General features: G+C 34.9%; 1 protein-coding gene across 3 annotated transcripts in view; it reads left to right on the forward strand.

Annotated features, from left to right (window-relative positions):
- The window catches only part of Nfat5 (nuclear factor of activated T cells 5), a 98,890-nt gene that overhangs the window by 62,746 nt on the left and 16,062 nt on the right, over positions 1-20,082 (forward strand). For all 3 annotated transcript variants that reach the window (XM_026404480.2, XM_026404481.2, XM_026404482.2), the window contains 6 exons: positions 1,747-1,939; positions 4,952-5,142; positions 7,535-7,707; positions 10,990-11,124; positions 11,244-11,296; positions 18,684-18,816. In XM_026404480.2, the coding sequence (XP_026260265.1) occupies positions 1,747-1,939; positions 4,952-5,142; positions 7,535-7,707; positions 10,990-11,124; positions 11,244-11,296; positions 18,684-18,816 (878 nt within the window). The remainder of the gene's footprint in view (positions 1-1,746; positions 1,940-4,951; positions 5,143-7,534; positions 7,708-10,989; positions 11,125-11,243; positions 11,297-18,683; positions 18,817-20,082) is intronic.

The raw sequence follows: 20,082 nt of genomic DNA on the forward strand, positions 1-20,082 counted from the left end.
TACAAGAAAATAGTGAATAATCTAGTAAATCAGCTTTATTATTCGTTAGTCCCTCTGTGTGTATATGTGGGGGATGTTTTATATATTTTAATAAATGAATTTTTTATTTAATAGTAAGATGAATATAAAACAGTATTATTATAGAATTTCATTTGCAAGGAATTTTATACTATTCAGACCAAATGTTTGAATTTCTATCCAGAATGATGAAAAGAAAAGCAGGGTTTATTGCCCATTGTTCCAGCTTCAACTTGATCCTCTTGTTCATAGAATGTATTCTTCCAGGGCCTTTTAAAATGACTTACACAGGTAATCTTCAAGTTCATTATGTCAAACTTACATGAATGGCATTCCTTGTCCAGTTAGGATCCTCTGCTTTCCTTTCTTTGTGCATTTCTTCTTCCTATTTGCCTTTATCAACAAACATTTGTTCAGTACCTGAACCTGACAATTAAGCACAGCACTTGCCCTGAGAACTCTTCCTTTTACTGTATTTCTTACAGCATTTCTATGTCAGTTCCATTGCTGCTTTCTTCATTCTTCTGCCCATTTCCTAGCCAAGGGGCTTGTCAACGCTGTCCTCATTTCTTTTGAGGGTACTGCCTTTCTTTCCTTTGTTCTCAATGATTGAGACAACAACTTGGTTACGCCCTCTGGGTAGACATTAAAAGAGTTTTAAGGCTGTTTAGTTCTTCTGTGTTTGAAGTCCTAATATTCCTCCTGGGATCTGGTTACTTTTGGAGGAGATGTTGTCCTCTGTGTCTTCTGGTTTCTGAACCTTCAATTCGAGTCAAAAAGTATTATATACCCTGACTAATTAAAAATATACATGGATAATTTTAAATGCATTTTATGTTGCTCAAAAGAAAAAAATATCTAACAGTATTGTTTTCTTCTTATTTTCATTACATATTTGCAGTGATTTAGCAACTTTACAGATTATATATGCTAGCCTAACCACTATTTGGAATATTTTTTTAACATAGTTACACATAACAAATGCATTATTAACAAAAATTTTTTAAAGCACAATTTTATGAAGTTAGATTGTTGATGCTATAAAGCCCAGATTATAACATTTTTATTGAGAGCTTTAATCATTTTAAGTAAATAAAAATACCCTGAAAAACCATACTTCTAGGAAATACTATTTAGAGCAAAGTAATTTCCCATTAAAAATTTAATCACTGATTTTTTAAATTCTAATTTTATCATTTTGACTTACTGAGAAAGAGATTCAAAAGAATATGCTATATATACTGTCATTGTTGTTTTGGGCTCTGTATGTGTATGTGTATTGGAGGTTTGGTTTAGTTTTGTCTTTTGCTGCTCCTGTTCATTTTTCTTTTTCACCCCCTTTGGAAGTCTGATAAGAGAGTAATGATAGTTACTTTTAACTATATGTAGGAACTCACATATATTTATAATTTTTAAAAATTTTTATTTTGAGTGAAGTGTGTAAGTATGGATCATAGTTTATTGTATGCAATCTTCCTCCTTCTTCCAGCTGGTCACATGCATTCTTTCTTTTTCTTGTCCAACTTTCTTTTTTACATCACAGTTAAATTTTGTTGAAAATTTTTTGAAGATACTTTAGTTATGTAATGTACCTTCTTTTAGGCTGTACTTTGTCAGTAAGCTAAGCAGTTGTTTTAAGTGTTATTGCCTGTTCTGTTTCTTCCTTTATCTTAGTTTTATAGAAAACCGTTTTTGATATGTTCTTCATGTTGTGCTTCAATTTCTCAGAACATTGGACAACCAAAAAGGAACTGGAGTAAAGAAGAGCCCTATGTTGTGTGGACAGTATCCAGTTAAAAGTGAAGGAAAGGAGCTGAAGATAGTTGTACAACCTGAGACCCAGCACCGAGCTCGGTACCTGACTGAGGGAAGTCGTGGCTCAGTAAAAGATAGAACACAGCAAGGCTTTCCTACAGTAAAGGTGTTTATTTTATTTAGTAATGTATGAAGAATTTTCTCCAGTTTTACCATTTTTTTTTGTTTTTAACTCCAGCAAAAGCTGTCTAAAACAGAAGATTAGAATTATTATCTATATATATATAATTGAAAACAGAGTAAAAGGCTAATTGGACCTTAAACCAAATATCACATTGATACCATTTGAGTGTTAGTCTGAATGAAAGGTGAGACTATGTTCTCAAAAGTAAAATATCTATAAATCATGAATTATCTTTCTCTTAAAATTTACACTGGATTTAAATTCATTCCAAATTTTATATTAAAGCAGAAATTTTAAAGTGAATGCAAAGATATAATGGGTATTATTAAAGACTTGGAAAATAAGACTTTTGAGATGGCTAAAGTAATCAGAACTATTCAACCTAGAAGAGTTGGTTATTTGTAATAAGTCTTAATTTAAAAATAGGTTGTAAATTAAATAGTAATAATTTTTTGGCTGGGCATGGTGGCGCAAGCCCATAATCTCAGTGGCTCCAGAGTCCTTGGCAGGAGGATTGTGAGTTCAAAGCCAGCCTAAACAAAAGTGAGGTGCTAAGCAACTCAATGAGATCCTGTCTCTAAACAAAATACAAAAATAGGGCTGAGGATATGGCTTGTGGTTGAGTGTCCCTGAGTTAAATCTCTAGTACCAAAAAAAAAAAAAAATTATAAAGTAAAAAAGATTAAAAGTAAAAAAAGGTTTAAATTCAGCACCTGGGTTGTGTGTTGGTTGTTGTTTTTATTTGGTACTGGGAATTGGAGCACTCAACCACTCAGCCACATCCCCAGCCCTATTTTGTATTTTATTCAGAGACAGGGTCTCACTGAGTTGGTTAGCACTTCGCTTTTGCTGAGGCTGGCCTTGAACTTGCCATCCTCCTGCCTCAGCCTCCGGAGCCACTGGGATTACAGGCGTGTACTACAGGCCTGACTGGGATATCTTGATATAAAGAATAGTTCTAGCTGGGCACTGTGGTGCCTGCCTGTAATCCCAGTGCTTTGGGAGACTGAGACAAGAAAATAACAAGTTTGAGTGAGACCCTGTCTCAAAATTTAAAAAAAGGGCTGGGGATGTGGCTCAAGCAGTGGCGTGCTCGCCTGGTATTCGTGCGGCCTGGGTTCGATCCTCAGCACCGCATGCAAGCAGGGATGTTGTGTCCGCCGAAAGCTAAAAAGTAAATATTGGGAATTCTCTCTCACTCTCTTTGAAAAAAAAAAAAATTATAAAAAAAAAAGAAGAAGAAGGAGAAGGTGCGGTGGAAGTAGCTCAGTGGTAAATTGCCCTGGGCTCAAAACTCCTACAATGTCAACAACAACAACAAAAAAAAAAAAAAAATAGAGAAAGAAGAAAGTCTCTTTGAACATAAAATAAGCAAAAAATGAGGGATGTTTTAACAATTGTCCCTACCCCTTGCAAAATACTGTACTGAGGGGAAATTTGGCTAGTTACATGAAAAGTCTTATTAAACACCATTTGTATGAACATGTTAGGTGAACTCTACTTCAAGATTAGAGTAGAATTGGGTTACCTTTCATTTTATGCTTGAAAGAAATTATGGTTGATACTCAGAATTAGGAAATTTGCCTGTGACCATTTTGTAAGGTTGATTAATAGTCATATGTACAATATCATCTTTACTTAATCTTGGCTCCTCCCTAATTCATCCCTCAGTCCTCAAACCAAGGACAAGTAACCAGCAAATGATAAATTTGAGTTATTCATTGGATAAATATTTGTGTGGTCAGACAGTTCAGCAGTTCAATAGTTTGGTCAATGGTTTTAAAAACCTGTTTGCCTTGACTTTTAAGTTATGCTTTTCTAAGTACTTAGCTAGTTAGATGTTAGTCCTCTTGTCTATGATAGAGAATGAATAGACTGACCTTAAAAGTTTATTTATTTATTCATTCAACAAATATTGCATCCCTTTACATGTTAGCACTTACTATCAATTTGAGTACTTTATTATTTGATTGATTATTTGCCTCATATGACTATAATTTCACAAATATACCACTATACTAGGACAGAAAAAACGTACAAGTTTTTTAAAGCACTTTAGTGTATGTAGTACAAATTACTTTGTGATTTTCTGTGTTCTGTATCATCAGCTTTAGTGTTTAACTAAAAGCCTTATCAAGAATTGAGATTGGAAATATTTGCTCTCAAATGATTTTAAATATTTATTCTGATTTTAAATATTTATTATAATTTATGAAAACTTTTTCTAGAGACCTGTAATGATCCATGAATTCTAGTTTGAACTAGCTAGTTTTTCTGGATGTGTTTTGTCCCAGAATTTCATGATGGTGTGTGTGTGTATATGTGTGTGTGTGTGCATGCACATATGCATGCATGTATATGTATACCTCGTCTTTGAAAATGGGCTTCATTTCCATATTATTTATTCAGCTGCACTTGAAACACTTTTTTTTTTTTAACGGCTTTAGTAAAAATTTAGTACATATACTCATTTGATAATGAAAATGATGCCACTAACACAATACAGTTTTTTAATTTTTTAGTTGTAGATAGATACAGAAACCTTATTTTATTTATTTTTATGTGGTGCTAAGGATCAAACCTAGTACCTCACATGGTCTAGGCAAGTGCTATACCACTGAGCTACAAAGCCAGCCCCATAATACAGTTTTCTATGAATGATGGTGGTATATCCTGAGTAACTATATGTTATCAAAAGGAGTGTGTGTTCATTTTCATCTGCTGGTACAAGTAAGTTTCAAATGATAATTTAGATCTTCTACCATTCTAAATTTTTTAATTGAAATGTAGTTATTGTGAATTAAAACTACCGTTTTCTGCAGAAACTTAGCCAACTCTCCATTATAAAAATATTTTACCTCTGTTTTTCTTGAGGATTTAAATTATTTCTTTAATCCAGTTACAAATACAGAATTAGGGCTTAAATATTATATTTTATAATTACCTTACTTGAAATGTTAATTAGTGTTTCTGCTACATGTTATCTGGTTCCAGCTGGAAGGCCATAATGAACCAGTAGTGTTGCAGGTGTTTGTGGGCAATGACTCTGGCCGAGTGAAACCACATGGATTTTATCAGGCCTGCAGGGTAACTGGACGAAATACAACTCCCTGCAAAGAAGTGGACATTGAAGGCACCACTGTTATAGAAGTTGGCCTTGATCCTAGCAACAACATGACACTTGCGTAAGTACTTAATAAGAATGTTTTCAGGGCTGGGGATATAGCTCAGTTGGTCGAGTGCTTGCCTTGCATGCACAAGGCTCTGGGTTCAATCCCTGGCACCACAAAAAAATAAAAATAAAAAAAATAAGAATGTTTTCAGGGCTGGGGTTGTAGCTCAGTGGTAGAGCGCTTGTCTAGCATGAGTGAGGCCCAGTGGGTTCGATTCTCAGCACCACATATAAATAAGTAAAATAAAGGTCCATCAACAACTTAAAAAAAAAAGTTTTCATTGTATGTTACACTTTCATTTTAGGGCAAAGTTTTAGTTTCTAGTGTATAAAAGAAGATTTCAAGTATTTTCTTGAAATATTTTAAATATTATAAATTGCTTTAGTTAACTTTTATGTTGCTGTGTCCAAAATATCTAATAAGAACAACTTAGAGAAGAGAATTTTTTGGGGGGCTCACAGTTTCAGAGGTTTCAGTCTATAGATGGCTGACTCTATTGCTCTGGACTAACAGCAATTGCATTGCTTTCAGGCAGCACACCATGGGGGAAGAGCCTAGCAGAGGAAAGCTGCTTAACTCATGGTGGGATCAGGAAACAGAAAAAGAGAGTACACATGAGTGCACACACTTGTGAAAGAATGAGCTAAGAAATACAGGGAGAAGAATGCACCCTTTCAGGGTACCTCCTGAATGACCCACTTCCTCCAGCCACACCCTATTGGCCTACAGTCACCATGCAGTCATCCCTTTCAAACTAGGATGGACTGATTAGGTTATAGTTCTTAGGATCTAATCATGTCATCTTTGAATGTTGTTGCATTAATAAGAGCTTTTAGGAGACACTTCATATTCAAACCATAATACAAATTTTAAGAATTACTACAGAATGGTAATGAGTTAAATTTAATTCTGTTGCTATTTGCTGAGAAATTGCTGTGGTGAAAGCTAGGGAAATGAAAACCAAGTGAAATATTGGATTTTTAGAAAATTACAGATATTTACTTATTAACACTTATAATATTGGGGCTGAGGTTATGGCTCAGCGGTAGAGCGCTCGCCTTACATGTGCAAGGCCCTGGGTTCAATCCTCAGTACCACATAAATATGAATAAGGTTATTTAAAAAAAGACTTATAATATTAAAATTGAAAATAAAAATCATAGACAATTCAATTTGCCTTTCTAAATTCTGCTCTTAATGTTTGCTTTAGAAACAGTTCAACATAAACCATGCGTTGTCTTGACCCATTTTGATGTGAAAAGCATATTGCTGGTCTAAATTCATCTTTTATTTTTATTTTCCTTTATTTAAAAAAAATTAAATCCTAAGGTCATGCATTTTTTTGTCTTGTGCATTTGCACTGCCTGAAAAATATTTGAAGAATTAAAGATTTACATTTTTATTTTTTTCTTAAGCTTTTTGTAAAAGATCCTTAGTCCTAAAATTGAACCATGCCACTAGTAAATATATTGATTTGGGGCAAACCTGGGTTGTAATTATTTGTAATAGATAGCTGTTACAGATTTTTCTCTACTTGGTTTTCAGTTTCCTCTTTTTTTTTTTTTTTTTTTTTTGGTTGTAGATGGACAAATGCCTTTATTTTGTTTATTTTTATGTGGTGGTGAGGATTGAACCTACTGCCTCATACTTGCTAGGCAAGCTCTCCACCACTTGCCTTTTGAAAGCTGCTTTGAATAGATTGATGAAAGGTTAGTTATTGAGAAATATTAAGATTTGCTTTTTTGACTGGTAGCTTTTGAAAGTTATAAAAGTGAATGTATTTAGTAAAGGAAGAAAGCAAGAGAGGTGCTGATTATAAAAACAGGGACTGGAGATGCTGCTTAGTGGTAGAGCAAGTGTTGAACATGTGTGAGGCCATGGTTTTGATTCCTAGCACCACCAAAAAGAAAAAAGAAAACATTCATTGTAAGAAAATAGGAACACAAAATAATAAAAAGCTAAAAAAAGAGAAAAAATGGAAAAGAAAAAGAAATAGGCTCTAATAAGCCACTGATTACTTCAGTTTAGATTTTAAAATAGTGATTTTCATCTCTACTATTTTTCCATTTTATAAACAAAATATTGAGAAGATTAGGAACTATGAATGTTCAGAATTTATACTTCTGTGTTTTTTTGAGTTTGGAACTATATTACATGTTCAGAGAATTTATAGATAAATACTCTTAAAAAAACTTGGGGCTGGGATTGTGGCTCAGTGGTAGAACTTGCGTGCCTCACGAATGCGAGACCCTGGGTTCGATCCTCTGTACCACATAAAAATGAATAAAACAAAGGTATTGTGTCCAACTACAACTAAAAAATATTTAAAAGAAAACTTGTTTGGTTAAGAATGTTGTACTATGTTATAACAAAATGTCAATTAATATATTTTTTTCTGTGTTAGTGTGGACTGTGTAGGAATTTTGAAGTTGAGGAATGCTGATGTTGAAGCCAGAATAGGAATTGCTGGTTCCAAGAAAAAAAGCACTCGTGCCAGATTGGTTTTTCGAGTTAATATCACAAGGAAAGATGGCTCTACTTTGACATTGCAAACACCCTCTTCTCCGATTTTGTGTAGTAAGTAAGAAAATATGTAGCTGTTAAATATATGGAGAGTTTATAAATTTTCTTTTAATCTTTAAGGCATCTCTAAATTTTAGATGTTTCATATACTCCATCTTGTGGTCATATAAAATTTGAAATTTTAAAAGCTGTAGTCAAGGGTTGGAACAGTAGCGTGCACCTGTAGTTCCAGCTACTTGGGAGCCTAAGGCAGGATGATCACTTGAGCCCAAAAAGATCCTCATATAAACATATATCATGAAAGGATGTGATTTTCTTTTCTTTTCTTTTTTTTTTTTTTGAGGGATTGAAAAAAACTATTAAGATTGGAACAAAAAGATATGCATGGAAAAAGTCATAAGATTTAAGGTTAGAGAGCTAAAGAAGCTCTCTTTCATAAAGACAATTGAATGTTGAGCTAAAGAATTTGAATTTTATTCTAACCACTTTAGGAAGCTTGAGGTTTGAAATTAGGCAGTGTGGGGGGGGATGCATATGAGGGAAGAGGAAGGATAAATAATTAATACAGGGGTACAAAAGACTCAAAAAGATCTTTATATTTAAAAAATAAAAATATTTGTTCCATTATGTTTCTGGCTTATATTTATTTGCATGAATATAACCTTTGGGGGCAGGTTTGAGCAGTTGGAATAGAGGGGGAGGTAAAAAGGAAATAGGCTACTAAGCAAGATTGGAATTGGAATGAAAGATAGAAGGAATCAGGGAGATGAAAGTAAAAAAGGAAGAGGGGCTCAAGGTAATAAAGGTAGAAGGGAGGAGAGGAGAAACATACTTGGTGTTATATCTAGAGTCTTTGATTGGAAAGAAGGACAAATGCCGGGATTTATGCTATGCATTGTGACCTTAAAAAATATTCCAGCTTTGGGGCTGGAGTTGTAGCTCAGTGGTAGAGCGCATGCCTTGCACATGTGAGGCACTGGGTTCGATTCTCAGCACCATATATGAATAAATAAATAAAATAAAGGTTCATCAACAACTGAAAAAAAATAGACCTCTTTAAAAAAAAAAAATCCAGCTTTGAAGCTGGGTGGCTTATATTCCTGTAATCCTGTCCATTTGGGAGGCTAAGGTTAGGAAGATTGCAATTTGTGAAGCTAAGTTTAGAAATTTAGCAAGATTCTCAGCAACTTAGTAAGACCCCATCTCAAAATAAAAAAGGACTGGGGATGTGGTCAGTGGTAAAATCTCCAGTGGGTTCAATCTCTAGTACACCCCCCACACCCAATCTCTAGTACACCCCCTCACACACAACCAATTAAATGCCTAAATGCCAATATCCTACTGATAAATTATATGATTTGAAAGTATATTTCTTATTATGTTATAATAAATCAATACAAATTGCCTTCTATATTCTATGGTAACCAATTTCGTGCTTTGAATTAGTTTAACAATGGCCATGGAGGGCTGTGGATATAGCTCAATGGTATAGTGCTTACCAAGCATGTTGTGAGAGGTCCTGGGTTAAATCCTTACTACTTGGAGGGAAATAAAAATTACCCTTATGTTCTTGTATATAGGTTTTCTTAATAACATCTTTAGAATTCTGCAGACAGGGCTGGGGTTGTGGTTCAGTGGTAGAGCGCTCGCCTAGCACGTGTGAGGCCCTGGGTGCAATTCTCAGCACCACATATAAATAAATAAAATAAGCATATTGTGTCCACCTATAACTAAAAAATAAATATTAAAAAAAAAAGAATTCTGCAGACAATATAGTCATGTATATTTTTTGTTTTTAAGCCAGGCATGGTGGCACATGCCTATAATCCCAGCGGTTTGGGAAGCTGAGGCAGGAGGATCTCGAGTTCAAAGCCAGGCTCAGCAACAGCAAGGCACTAAGCAACTCAGACCCTGTCTCTAAATAAAATACAAGATAGGGCTAGGATGTGGCTCATTGATCCAATGCCCCTGAGTTCAGTCCACAGTAGTCCCCCCCCTAAAAAATTTTAAGTAAATTGATTAGTTAATTTTTTATTTGATAGGATATAGAATTGCCAGGATACCACTATTAACCCATTTCAGTTTTCTCTTGGATTTGGCACATTACTTCAATTCACATTTCATTATCCACACAAGTCATATGACTAAGCTTGATGTGAGTGGGACAAGAATTATAGCCTTCCTACAAAGAAGGGCCTGGGGAACAGTAAACATTTGTACAATAACACAACTTTTCTCGTTATGTTATTATAAAAAGAAAATTAACTATTAATAAAATATGTAAATATCTTAAGAACTGAAGTTGAATTTTCCAAAGATAGTGAAAAGTCTCATTAATTTATACATTAACAAGTTAGATGAGCAATATTTGTTTGACTTTGCAACACATATGTTGTAAAGATTTGCTAAAACAGCAAGTAATGTAATCTGTGACAGTGTGATTTTTTTTCAATCAGGTTCTGATAACCTGAAGTTTCTTGAGTACTTGAAACTTATTTGTATCTATTGGTTGGACAGCTAGTCCTTAATGGGTGTCAGTAAGGACACCTTTGGATATTTATAAGCATATCACAGTATGAAAAGCTTAGAGATATCCTTTTGTTTAGCTCTGCTTAACTCCATATTTCCCCTCTCAACTTCTCACACTTTCTTAGGGAAATCCTGGCCAAAGAAGTTTGTTAGGCTAATTGCAATTTTCTTATTATCTCTAGCTCCTCAGTACTCGTCTTTGTTAATTTTAGTAGTGGTTATTTCATCTTTGTAGTTGAAAAACAAGTGCATCTTTTTTTTCATCCAAAGATTCCTGGTTCGGAAAACCATCCTGGTAGAATGATTGATCCCAAAGTGGGCTTAGTCTGTTTTTAGGTTTTCTTTTGGTTTGGGGTCTCTGGGTCCTGTGCCTAGTTCTTTTAATATACTCTCAGTACCACCCACATACCTCTTGTTACTCAAGAGATACTATAATGTAATGATATAGTACAGCTGACATTTAAAGGTTAAGACTGGGACAAGCTTATAATTTTTAAAAAATATTATTAAGGCAAAAACATCATCAGGTTCATCATTCATGAAATGAGAAAGCAAAGATGATATATAATAAATGAAAACCTCATCTTAGGCACTTATCTAGCTCTATAATATCTTCCAATAGTTGTTAGAAATTTATATATTTCCTAATTTTTTTTTCTCTGTCCTCTGTAAGTTGTAGAGTAAAGGACATTAAATTCAGGGTGAACAAAGAAAACTTCTAGAACTCAATATATAATTGCATGTTGATTTTAGGTAAGAAGTAAATGTTGATGGTTCTTTTCATGGAATGTTTATGTATACCCACAGCTCAACCAGCAGGAGTGCCAGAGATCTTAAAAAAAAGCTTACATAGCTGTTCAGTGAAAGGAGAGGAAGAAGTGTTTTTAATTGGCAAGAACTTTCTGAAAGGAACTAAAGTTATTTTCCAAGAAAATGTTTCTGGTAAGTAGGCAAATTAGTAGATTGTTAGATTTTTCACTTTGTTATAAAGATACAATCTTAGCCACAGAGTAAAACAGTTGTTCAAAAATTTAGTAAGTCACTCTTTTTATTTCAACCAGATGAAAACTCTTGGAAATCAGAAGCTGAAATCGACATGGAATTGTTTCATCAGGTATAATTTAAGCCTTTTTATAAGTTTTACTCTGAGCTGTTCAGTTTTGTTCTGAAAATAATTTCTGAACAGATTAAATTTCATCATTATATGGGATTGATGTGACTCAAATTTTTTTTTCTTGAGTTTCCTTAACTGAAATAGAATTATTCCTCTGATGCCAGACATGACTGGTTCTCTCTTTTCAAAATTTAAGAGCATTAGCAGAGGTTGCCATTGTTAATAAATAAAGCATTTCTTTCCTGGAATGTATTTTCTTTAAGGATTTGGATTATCTTACCCTATAGTATAGTTAAATCACAGGAAAACCAATATTTATTAAGTACCTGTTTATGTGTCAGGTGCTTTATATTTGTTAAAGTTATTTCCTTAAATTTGGACACAGTCATCACAATCTTTGGGGGGCTGAGGTTGTGGCTTAGTGGTAGAGCACTTGCCTAGCACCTGTGAGGCACTGGGTTCAATCAATCCTTAGCACAAGTAAAAATGAATAAATCTACAACTAAAAAAAATTTTTTTAAAAAGTCTTTGAGGGGGATAGAATTCATATATGTAGGACCTTTCCATGCATTGCTCTCTAAAATTATTTATTATTTATTTCCTCATTAGAGGAAAAACAGCTAGAAAACAAGTACAGAAACCTAAAAATTAGTATGTAGAGCAAATAGTATCAAATTCATAGAAACTGAAACTAACAGAAGAAATGGTTAAATCTATGAGCAAGTTAGTTAGATGGCTCATGCAGAAGAATAGTGTGTATAGGTACGGATTGGGGACAGAGAGGAAGGGACAAGCTAATTAGTGTAAAATGCCCAAAGCTTAAAATTTAGTATAGAACTGATAGCAATAGAGAAGAGAACATGGAAGCAAGCAGAGATGTGGAAGAGACAGGAATTGGAGACTATAGCCAATTTATCCAAAAACTTTGTAATTTCTTTGTGGTTTTTAAATATTGTTTTATTCCTTTGTGTATTTAAAAAAACTAATAAAAATATAAAACATTTTAAATTTAATATATTGCCAAACTCAAGACTAAGGGAATAGCCAAGGCTACTCTTACTTCACACATCAGCCAAAAGTTTAGAAGTCTCCAGGTCACTGTCCCTTTGGATAGCTAGCTTAAAATTTAGGTTTTCCCACTTTCTCCTCAGATAGAATAATTTGCTAAAATTCAAAGAACTCTAGAAATTGCATGTGATTATAAATTTGTTACAACAAAGGGATACTAATCAGAACCAACTGAAGGGAGACACAGAGGGCAAGAGGGAGCTAAAAGCCAAGCTTCTGTCATCTTTATGGAAGTATTCCTCTTAGTTCATCGGTGAGTGACAACTTGCAGAGAACTGCCAAACCAGGGAGGCTCACCCAAGCTTTTAGTGTCCAGAGTTTTTATTTGGACTTGATTGTATATTGCCTGTGCCCTGACCTGTAGTTTCCAGTTCCGTCAGAGGTCAGAACTGATACGGCATGTTTCAGAGAGCCCATCATCATAAGTCACAATTGTTAGTTTGTCCAGTGGCCAAAGCTCTAAAGATACTCCTATCAAATTGTAGGATCCTAGAGATCACCTCCCAATAACCAAGGACAAAAAACAGATTTTTCTTTGAGTACAGTTAATTCTTTATTACAGAGTATTACAAGAACTGGAGCTTCCTACATAACCAGACAAATGCCATGTGGAAAGCTTTCCTTTAGCTTTATACTACTGGCAAAAGTAGAACTTAAGTCATTCCTTTGTCCCGTATGCTACTGCACAGTATCTCCTAGGGTTCTTTACTACTCTTAACTGAAGTTCTAGTACCTGTTTTGTAATGAACAATCTGTGTTATTTAAGAAAGACAAGTCAGGGTTGGGGATGTGGCTCAAGCGGTAGCGCGCTCGCCTGGCATGCTCAGGGCTCTGGGTTCGATCCTCAGCACCACATAAAAATAAAATATTTTGTCCACTGAAAACTAGAAAAATAAATAAATATTAAAAAATTCTCTCTTTCTGTCTCTCAAAAAAAAAAAAGAAAAGTCACTTTTGTGCCTCAGTTGTCTAGTCTACAAGATAAACTCTTGCACAAGATTGAGCTCTAACCCTGACATTTTTATGATTTCTTTCTTTTTTTTTTTTTTTTTTAAAGAGTGAGACAGAGAGAGAGAGTGAGAGAATTTTTTTAATATTTATTTTTTAGTTTTCGGCGGGCACAACATCTTTGTATGTGGTGCTGGTATATTCCTTGATCAGACCATCCCTATTCCCTGTAAACCAGCAGTAGCTTTCTTGAGAGTACTCCTGAAGATTAGGGGGCAATGTTGTGTGGCTTTTCTGTAATCCTCATAATACTAGCCGATTAATGGACAATCATGAGCCAAAGGCAGTGACATCCGTTTTTAATCCCAGCTACTTAGGAGGCTGAGGCAGGAGGTTCTCAAGTTGGAGATCAGCCTGGGTAACTTAGTGAGACCCTGTGTCAAAATAAAAAGGACTGGGGATGTAGCTCACTGTGCCCTGACCTGTAGTTTCCAGTTCCATCAGAGGTCAGAACTGATATGGCATGTTTCAGAGAGCTCATCATAAGTCACAATTGTTAGTTTGTCCAGTGGCCAAAGCCCTAAAGATACTCCTATCAAATTGAATCCAGTACCCCTGGATTCAATCCCCAGTACTGACTGGCGTAGAGGGGAAGATACTCTTGAAAAACTTCTCCATTCATTTTATTCCTGTTGGATGAAAAGAGGACTCTGGTCTAAGGTCTCCTTGTTCTGAAAACATTTCAAATCCTAATTTCAGTCATGTTTTTATATACCTAGAATTTTAATCCTAACTGAAAATTAATTTATCCCTGGAATATTTTGTATGCTGTGACTATGTTCTTGTTTTGATTTGTTTTATTTTTGTGATACTGGGGATTGAACCCAGTGGCCATCTACCTAAGCAACATTTCTACCTCCTTCCCCCGCCAGTTTTTTTTTTTTTTTAAACAGTCTTCCTGAATTGCCCAGTTTGTGTTCATACTCAGAATCCCCCTGCTTTTAGCCTCCTGAATGGCTGGGATTATAGGCTTGTGACACTTTGCTTTAACAAATTGATTAGGTAAATGTAAATTCCCAGGGCTGGGTTGTGGCTTAGCGGTATAGCACTCGCCTTGCACGTGCAAGACCCTGGGTTCAATCCTCAGCACCACATAAAAATGAATAAGTGAAATAAAAATATTATGTCCAACTGCAACTAAAAAATAAATATTAAAAAAAATGTAACTCCCCTTATTTGTAATGCTCTATTTTTTTTTGTAATGCTCTATTATAATTATTCCTATAATACAGATTTATAAATAAGACACAAGTTCTAGAGAATGAAAGACTTATAAATGCTACATAATATTAATAAACATTGGTATTATATGATAAAATAGCCCCAACAAATTTTTAAATTTTTTTTATTTTTTATTTTTAGTTATACATGACAGTAGAATGTATTTTGACATCATACATACATGGAGTATAACTTTCCATTTTTGTGGTTGTACGTGATGTGGAGTTACAGTGGTCATGTATTCATATATGAATATAGGAAAATTAAGTCCAGTCATTCTACTGTCTTTCCCATTCCCATCTCCCCTCCAGGCCCCCAATAAATTTTAATCTTAATTTGCTATTTAATGTAGAACTTTATATTAACAGGTCATTATTTCTCCCTACCTTCCTTTCCTTCCTGGTCCTTCCCTTCTCCCTCTTTTCTCTTCTTTCCTTCCTTCCTTCCTTGGTTTTCCTTCCTTTCCTTTCTTCTTTCTTTCCCTTTGAGGGCATGGGTAGTTATTTTAAAATACTTTTTTTAAACAGGGCATTTAGGGCAGATACAATAGATTTAAAGAAAAATAATCATAGAAGTAAGACGTGATAGAATGCAAAGGAATTATGTATTTATTTGGTGGCTAAATGTAGGAGGTCTGATATTTTTGCAAGCAAGTATGTAAACAACAAACTATAATATGATCTGTCATTATCAGATTTTCTTTTTTGGTGTCAGGGATTGAACCCAGGATTGTTTAACCATGAGCCACATCCCCAGCCCTTTTGTTTTTATATGTTTTTAGAGACAGGATCTGGCCAAGTTGCTTAGGGCCTCACTAAGTTGCTGAGGCTGGCTTTGAACTCGAGATCGTCCTGTTTCAACCTCCTGAGCTGCTGGGCTCAATGCCCGGGACAATCAATCAATCAATCAATCAATCAGAGATGGGTGCAGCAGCACTCACTTGTAATCCAAGTGACAGGAGATGCTGAGGTTGGAGGATGGCAAGTTCAAAGCCAACCTCAGCAAAAACGAGGCACTAAGCAACTCAGTAAGACTCTGTCTCTAAATAAAATACATAATAGGGCTGGGGATGTGGCTCAGTGGTCAAGTGACCCTGAGTTCAATCCCAGATACCCAAAGGACTAAAATAAATAAGAAATTCTTGAAAGAAATGCTAGAAGAAGATTCTCAGGGGAATTTATAAGAAAACTAGTCTAAACAAAGACTTGAGTGTTTAGAAAATAGGTATTTCTAATTGGCTGTAATAGAAATCTTACAAAGTGTCTTTCTTCCAATCCAATTACATATATCCCCAGCTGTGAAATGAATTTGGCAATGATAAATTATTTCACAGGAAAGTGAAAAATATATAGCCCTGTTGCTTGTATACCTCAAAAAAGATTTTCTGTAAGTGGGAAAAATAGTTATTTTGAATCCAAGCAGATTTTTATTAAGATACTGAAATTCGAACATTTCCCTCTTTTTCCCCAGAGAATGTTATACTTGCTATAAAATCTCCCATACCTTTGGATATTTTGTATATATTGTATTCTTAGCTCAGTGGTAGTTAATTGCACCTAATTTAAGAAAGCAGTGTTAAACAACTTTTGATTACTGTTCACATTTACCTTGTTTTATTTCAAATGGATTGTAGAGTTTCTAGATTCAGATTGAGGAAGTATGAAGAATTAGTGTCGAGAGGTTCATTTGGGGGGCAAAAAGTTCATTTGGTTTTAAAAGTTTCAAATTAGGTTTGCTTAAACATGCTCTCTGAAACAAGTAGGGTAGAAGTATTTTGATAAAATATGCATCTGAATTTTAAATACTAATCCCACTATTAATTACTAAGAAACAGTTTTTTTGTTCAGAAGGATAATTTGAAATATAGTTTGCCATATAATTTAGATGTGGAAGAGTGCTTGGCAAGTCAACCACTCAGTTATTTTGTAAATCTAGGAGGACTGCTTCTTTGACGTGATTGTAGTATCTAAGTAGACTTCTATTTCTTATCAGTCGAATCATTACTGGAATATTTTTGATGACCAAACATTCATTCAGATCCTCCTCCCCAAATAGTTGAGGATGCATACACATTTACACCACATGTTTTTCAACCTGATTTTAAAAACGTGTGGTTTCTTTCAGGATGGCTAAATTATGAGGTATTCTATTAGAAAGGGAGCTTGCTCTTTCTTTCATTTGTTCTTTCTGATTCCTTTTAATGTTAGTTTATTTTAGAGAGTATTTTAAGATACAAATTAAGTGCTCAGAAATTGAAACTTGACCTCATTTGTCCTTTTTTCTTTTATGTGTGTGGAGGGGATAGGTACTGGGCAATGAACCCAGGGATACTTTACCACTGAACTACATTTCAGCCCTCTTTTATTTTGATTCGAGACAAGATCTGGCTAAGTTGCCAAGTCTCGCCTAGAACTTTTGATCCTTCAGCCACAGACTCCCAAGTCCCTGAGATTATAGGTGTGCCCCTATGCCTGGCTGTCCCATATTCTAATGAACATCAGCTATATTCTAACTGAAATAAGCATGCCTATAATCCCAGCAGCTCAGGAGGCTGAGGCAAGAGGATCACAAGTTCAAAGCTAGCCTTAGCAACAGCAAAATGCTAAGCAACTCAGTGAGACCCTATCTCTAAAATACAAAAAAAAAAAAAGCCTAGGGATATGGCTCTGTGGTTGAGTTCCCCTTCAATCCCTGCTACTTCCCCACCCCCCAAAAAAAGAAATGTCAAATTTACCACACCCTGAGCTATTGGCTTTGGCCTCTTCCATGTCAGATCATAAGTAAAAGCATAATCACTTCCTTCCTAGTGTTACTTCCCATTACTATAATTTACTAGGGAAAAAGAGAAAAAGTTCAAATGTGGTTCATATTATCTTCCAAGAAAGTGTAACCCCCTTGAGTAAATGCTGATGAAACACATATGAACTTTTCTTTTTCTTTTTCGATTTCTTTTTGAGGTTGTAGATGGATAGCATGCCTTTATTTTATTTGTTTATTTTTATGTGATACTGAGGATCGAACCCAGTGCCTCACACATGCTAGGCAAGTGTTCTGCCACTGAGCTACAGCCCCAGCTCTGCCCTCTTCTTATAAAGATGTATATATTCTAACTAAAAGTATCTTATTTACTGAAGCTTGAATAAACTGAACCATTTAATTTTAAAAGAGTATGTGGTAGGGAGGAATGAACTGCATTATGAAGTACATCTCATTGAGGTTGTACAGAACACATGATAACTGACTTTGCATTTCATGGACATACTTTTTTCCTCATAATTTGCTCTAATGTTCAACAAGTATATTTGAGTGTATTTTGAATATGGTGCCATTCTTTTTTTTTTAATTTTTTTTTTAAGTGTAGATGGACACAAAACAATGCCTTTATTTTTTTTATGTGGTGCTGAGGATTGAACCCTGGTCCCGCCCATGCTAGGCGAGCACTCTACCACTAAGCCACAATCCCAGCCCGGTGCCATTCTTAACAGAGGAGATACATTGAAGTATCTGAGCAGTCTGGAACCTCATGGAGCTCACATTTATTGGAGAGAGACCAAAAGTGGAGTGGGCAGGGGATTAGGGTAATTCCAAGTGCCAATAAGTGCTGATATGGAAATAAATAATTATCTGACCAAGTTCAGAAGGGGTTCTGCTTTAAACAGGATAGTCAAAGGAAGATTTCACTTAAGAGGTGACATTTATATCAGATTTGAAAATCTGTGAAGAACTTGCCATTTGAGGGGGTGAAGGAAGAATATTACAGTTGATGAGAACAGCAATTGGAAGATAAAACTGAGTTTAGTATGTTAAAAGAGTGGACTGAGAAAGTCAGTTTGTAGTAAGGCAGGGGGGAAGTGGGAGTGAGATGAAGTTGACAGAGCAGGGACCTTGAAAGCCATTGTAAAACATTTTGATTTCTACCTTAAGGATATCTTCGACTAATGACCTAGTAGTACCTATCAACCTGAGGTTAAAAATACATTTTTTTTCCTAATCAGACTTTTAAAACTTTAAAGCTAATAGGAAATATATTTAGTCTTCTAAATTTAAATATTGTTTTTTTTTCTGACTATTGTATTTTTCTTTAAATTAGAACCATCTTATTGTGAAGGTTCCCCCATATCATGACCAACATATAACTTTGCCGGTATCGGTGGGGATATATGTAGTGACCAATGCTGGAAGATCCCATGATGTTCAGCCATTCACCTACACTCCAGATCCAGGTATGTCAAAAAGAAAAATTCTGAATAAAAATGAATAATTAATTTCTAGCTCTTTAAAAAGATAAGAAGACCAGCCAAGAAAAGAGAAAAAGTTGTTCTCTGTGACAAATTAAGGTGAATTTATTTTGGAGATGGCTTTATTTCCTAAAAAGATAGCCATCGAATACAACTTCTATGTTAGCAGGATCATTTTTACCTTTTATAATAATAAAAGCCAGGAATGCTCTGAGATCAGATTCTCCTGAGCTACTTTACAGGTCACTACTTAATAAGGATGACCATTTTTTGGTACTTCTTATATGCGGGAAGGTAAGTGACAGTTTTGGGAAATTACTTAATAGTTTAAGTTGGCTAGTTATAGGGTTTCTGTTTGTTTGTTTGTGCCTTGCTGAGGATTGATCTTAGAGTCTTCTGCATACTAAGCACATGTTCTACCACTGAGGTATACACTCCAACCTTCTTATGGTGTTTTTTTTTTTTTTTTCTCTTACCTAGTCTTTTTTGTTTTGTTTTGGTACTGGGGTTTAAACCTGATGCTTTACCACTGAGCTACATTCCCAGTCTTTTTTTTTGAGGCAGAATCTTACTAAGTTGCTTAGGGCCTTGCTAAGTTGCTAAAGCTAGCCTCAAACTTGTGATCCTCTGGTCTCAACCTCCCAAATCCCCAGGATACTGGTGTGCACCACTGTGCCCAGCTTAAGGTACATTTTTGAGAGAGGTGAGGAATATGCTTGGAGTAATATGTGATAAAGTCAAAAAGTTTCAGAGACTGGTGGTGAATATTTTAAATATGATTTTAAATATTTAGGCAAAATAAGATGGTTTAGAAAGAAATTAGTGACAAGAATAATTAAAATGTTAAAAGTTTGATGGTTTTTTGCTAAAAATTATCTTGTAAGTTGTTTGCCTGCATTAATTTAGTTGCCTGAAGAAGACAAAAGCCTTCTGCTAGAAGTAAGGAAAATATTTTAGAAATGGAAACTCTTCCTTTGTTCCATTGACTGAGGCTTGGTTTCTACCATGGCTACTATTAATTCAGTTTATTCCAGTCTCAGGCATACTTAATAATTATCAGCCCTCCATATCTGTAGTTTATTAATATGTTTCCCCAAAATAGTTCAGGACCCAGTAAGATAGAAGAAGTTGAAGAAAAGTGATTTGGAAAGAAAGCCCTGGCATCAAAAAATAAGGGAAACAAATCTAGGTGCAGCGGTGCATATACCTACTTGGGAGCTAAGACAGAAGGATTGCTTGAATCTAGGAATT

This window comes from Urocitellus parryii, chromosome 15, assembly GCF_045843805.1.
Source record: "Urocitellus parryii isolate mUroPar1 chromosome 15, mUroPar1.hap1, whole genome shotgun sequence".
In the NCBI taxonomy this organism is placed as follows: domain Eukaryota; kingdom Metazoa; phylum Chordata; class Mammalia; order Rodentia; family Sciuridae; genus Urocitellus; species Urocitellus parryii.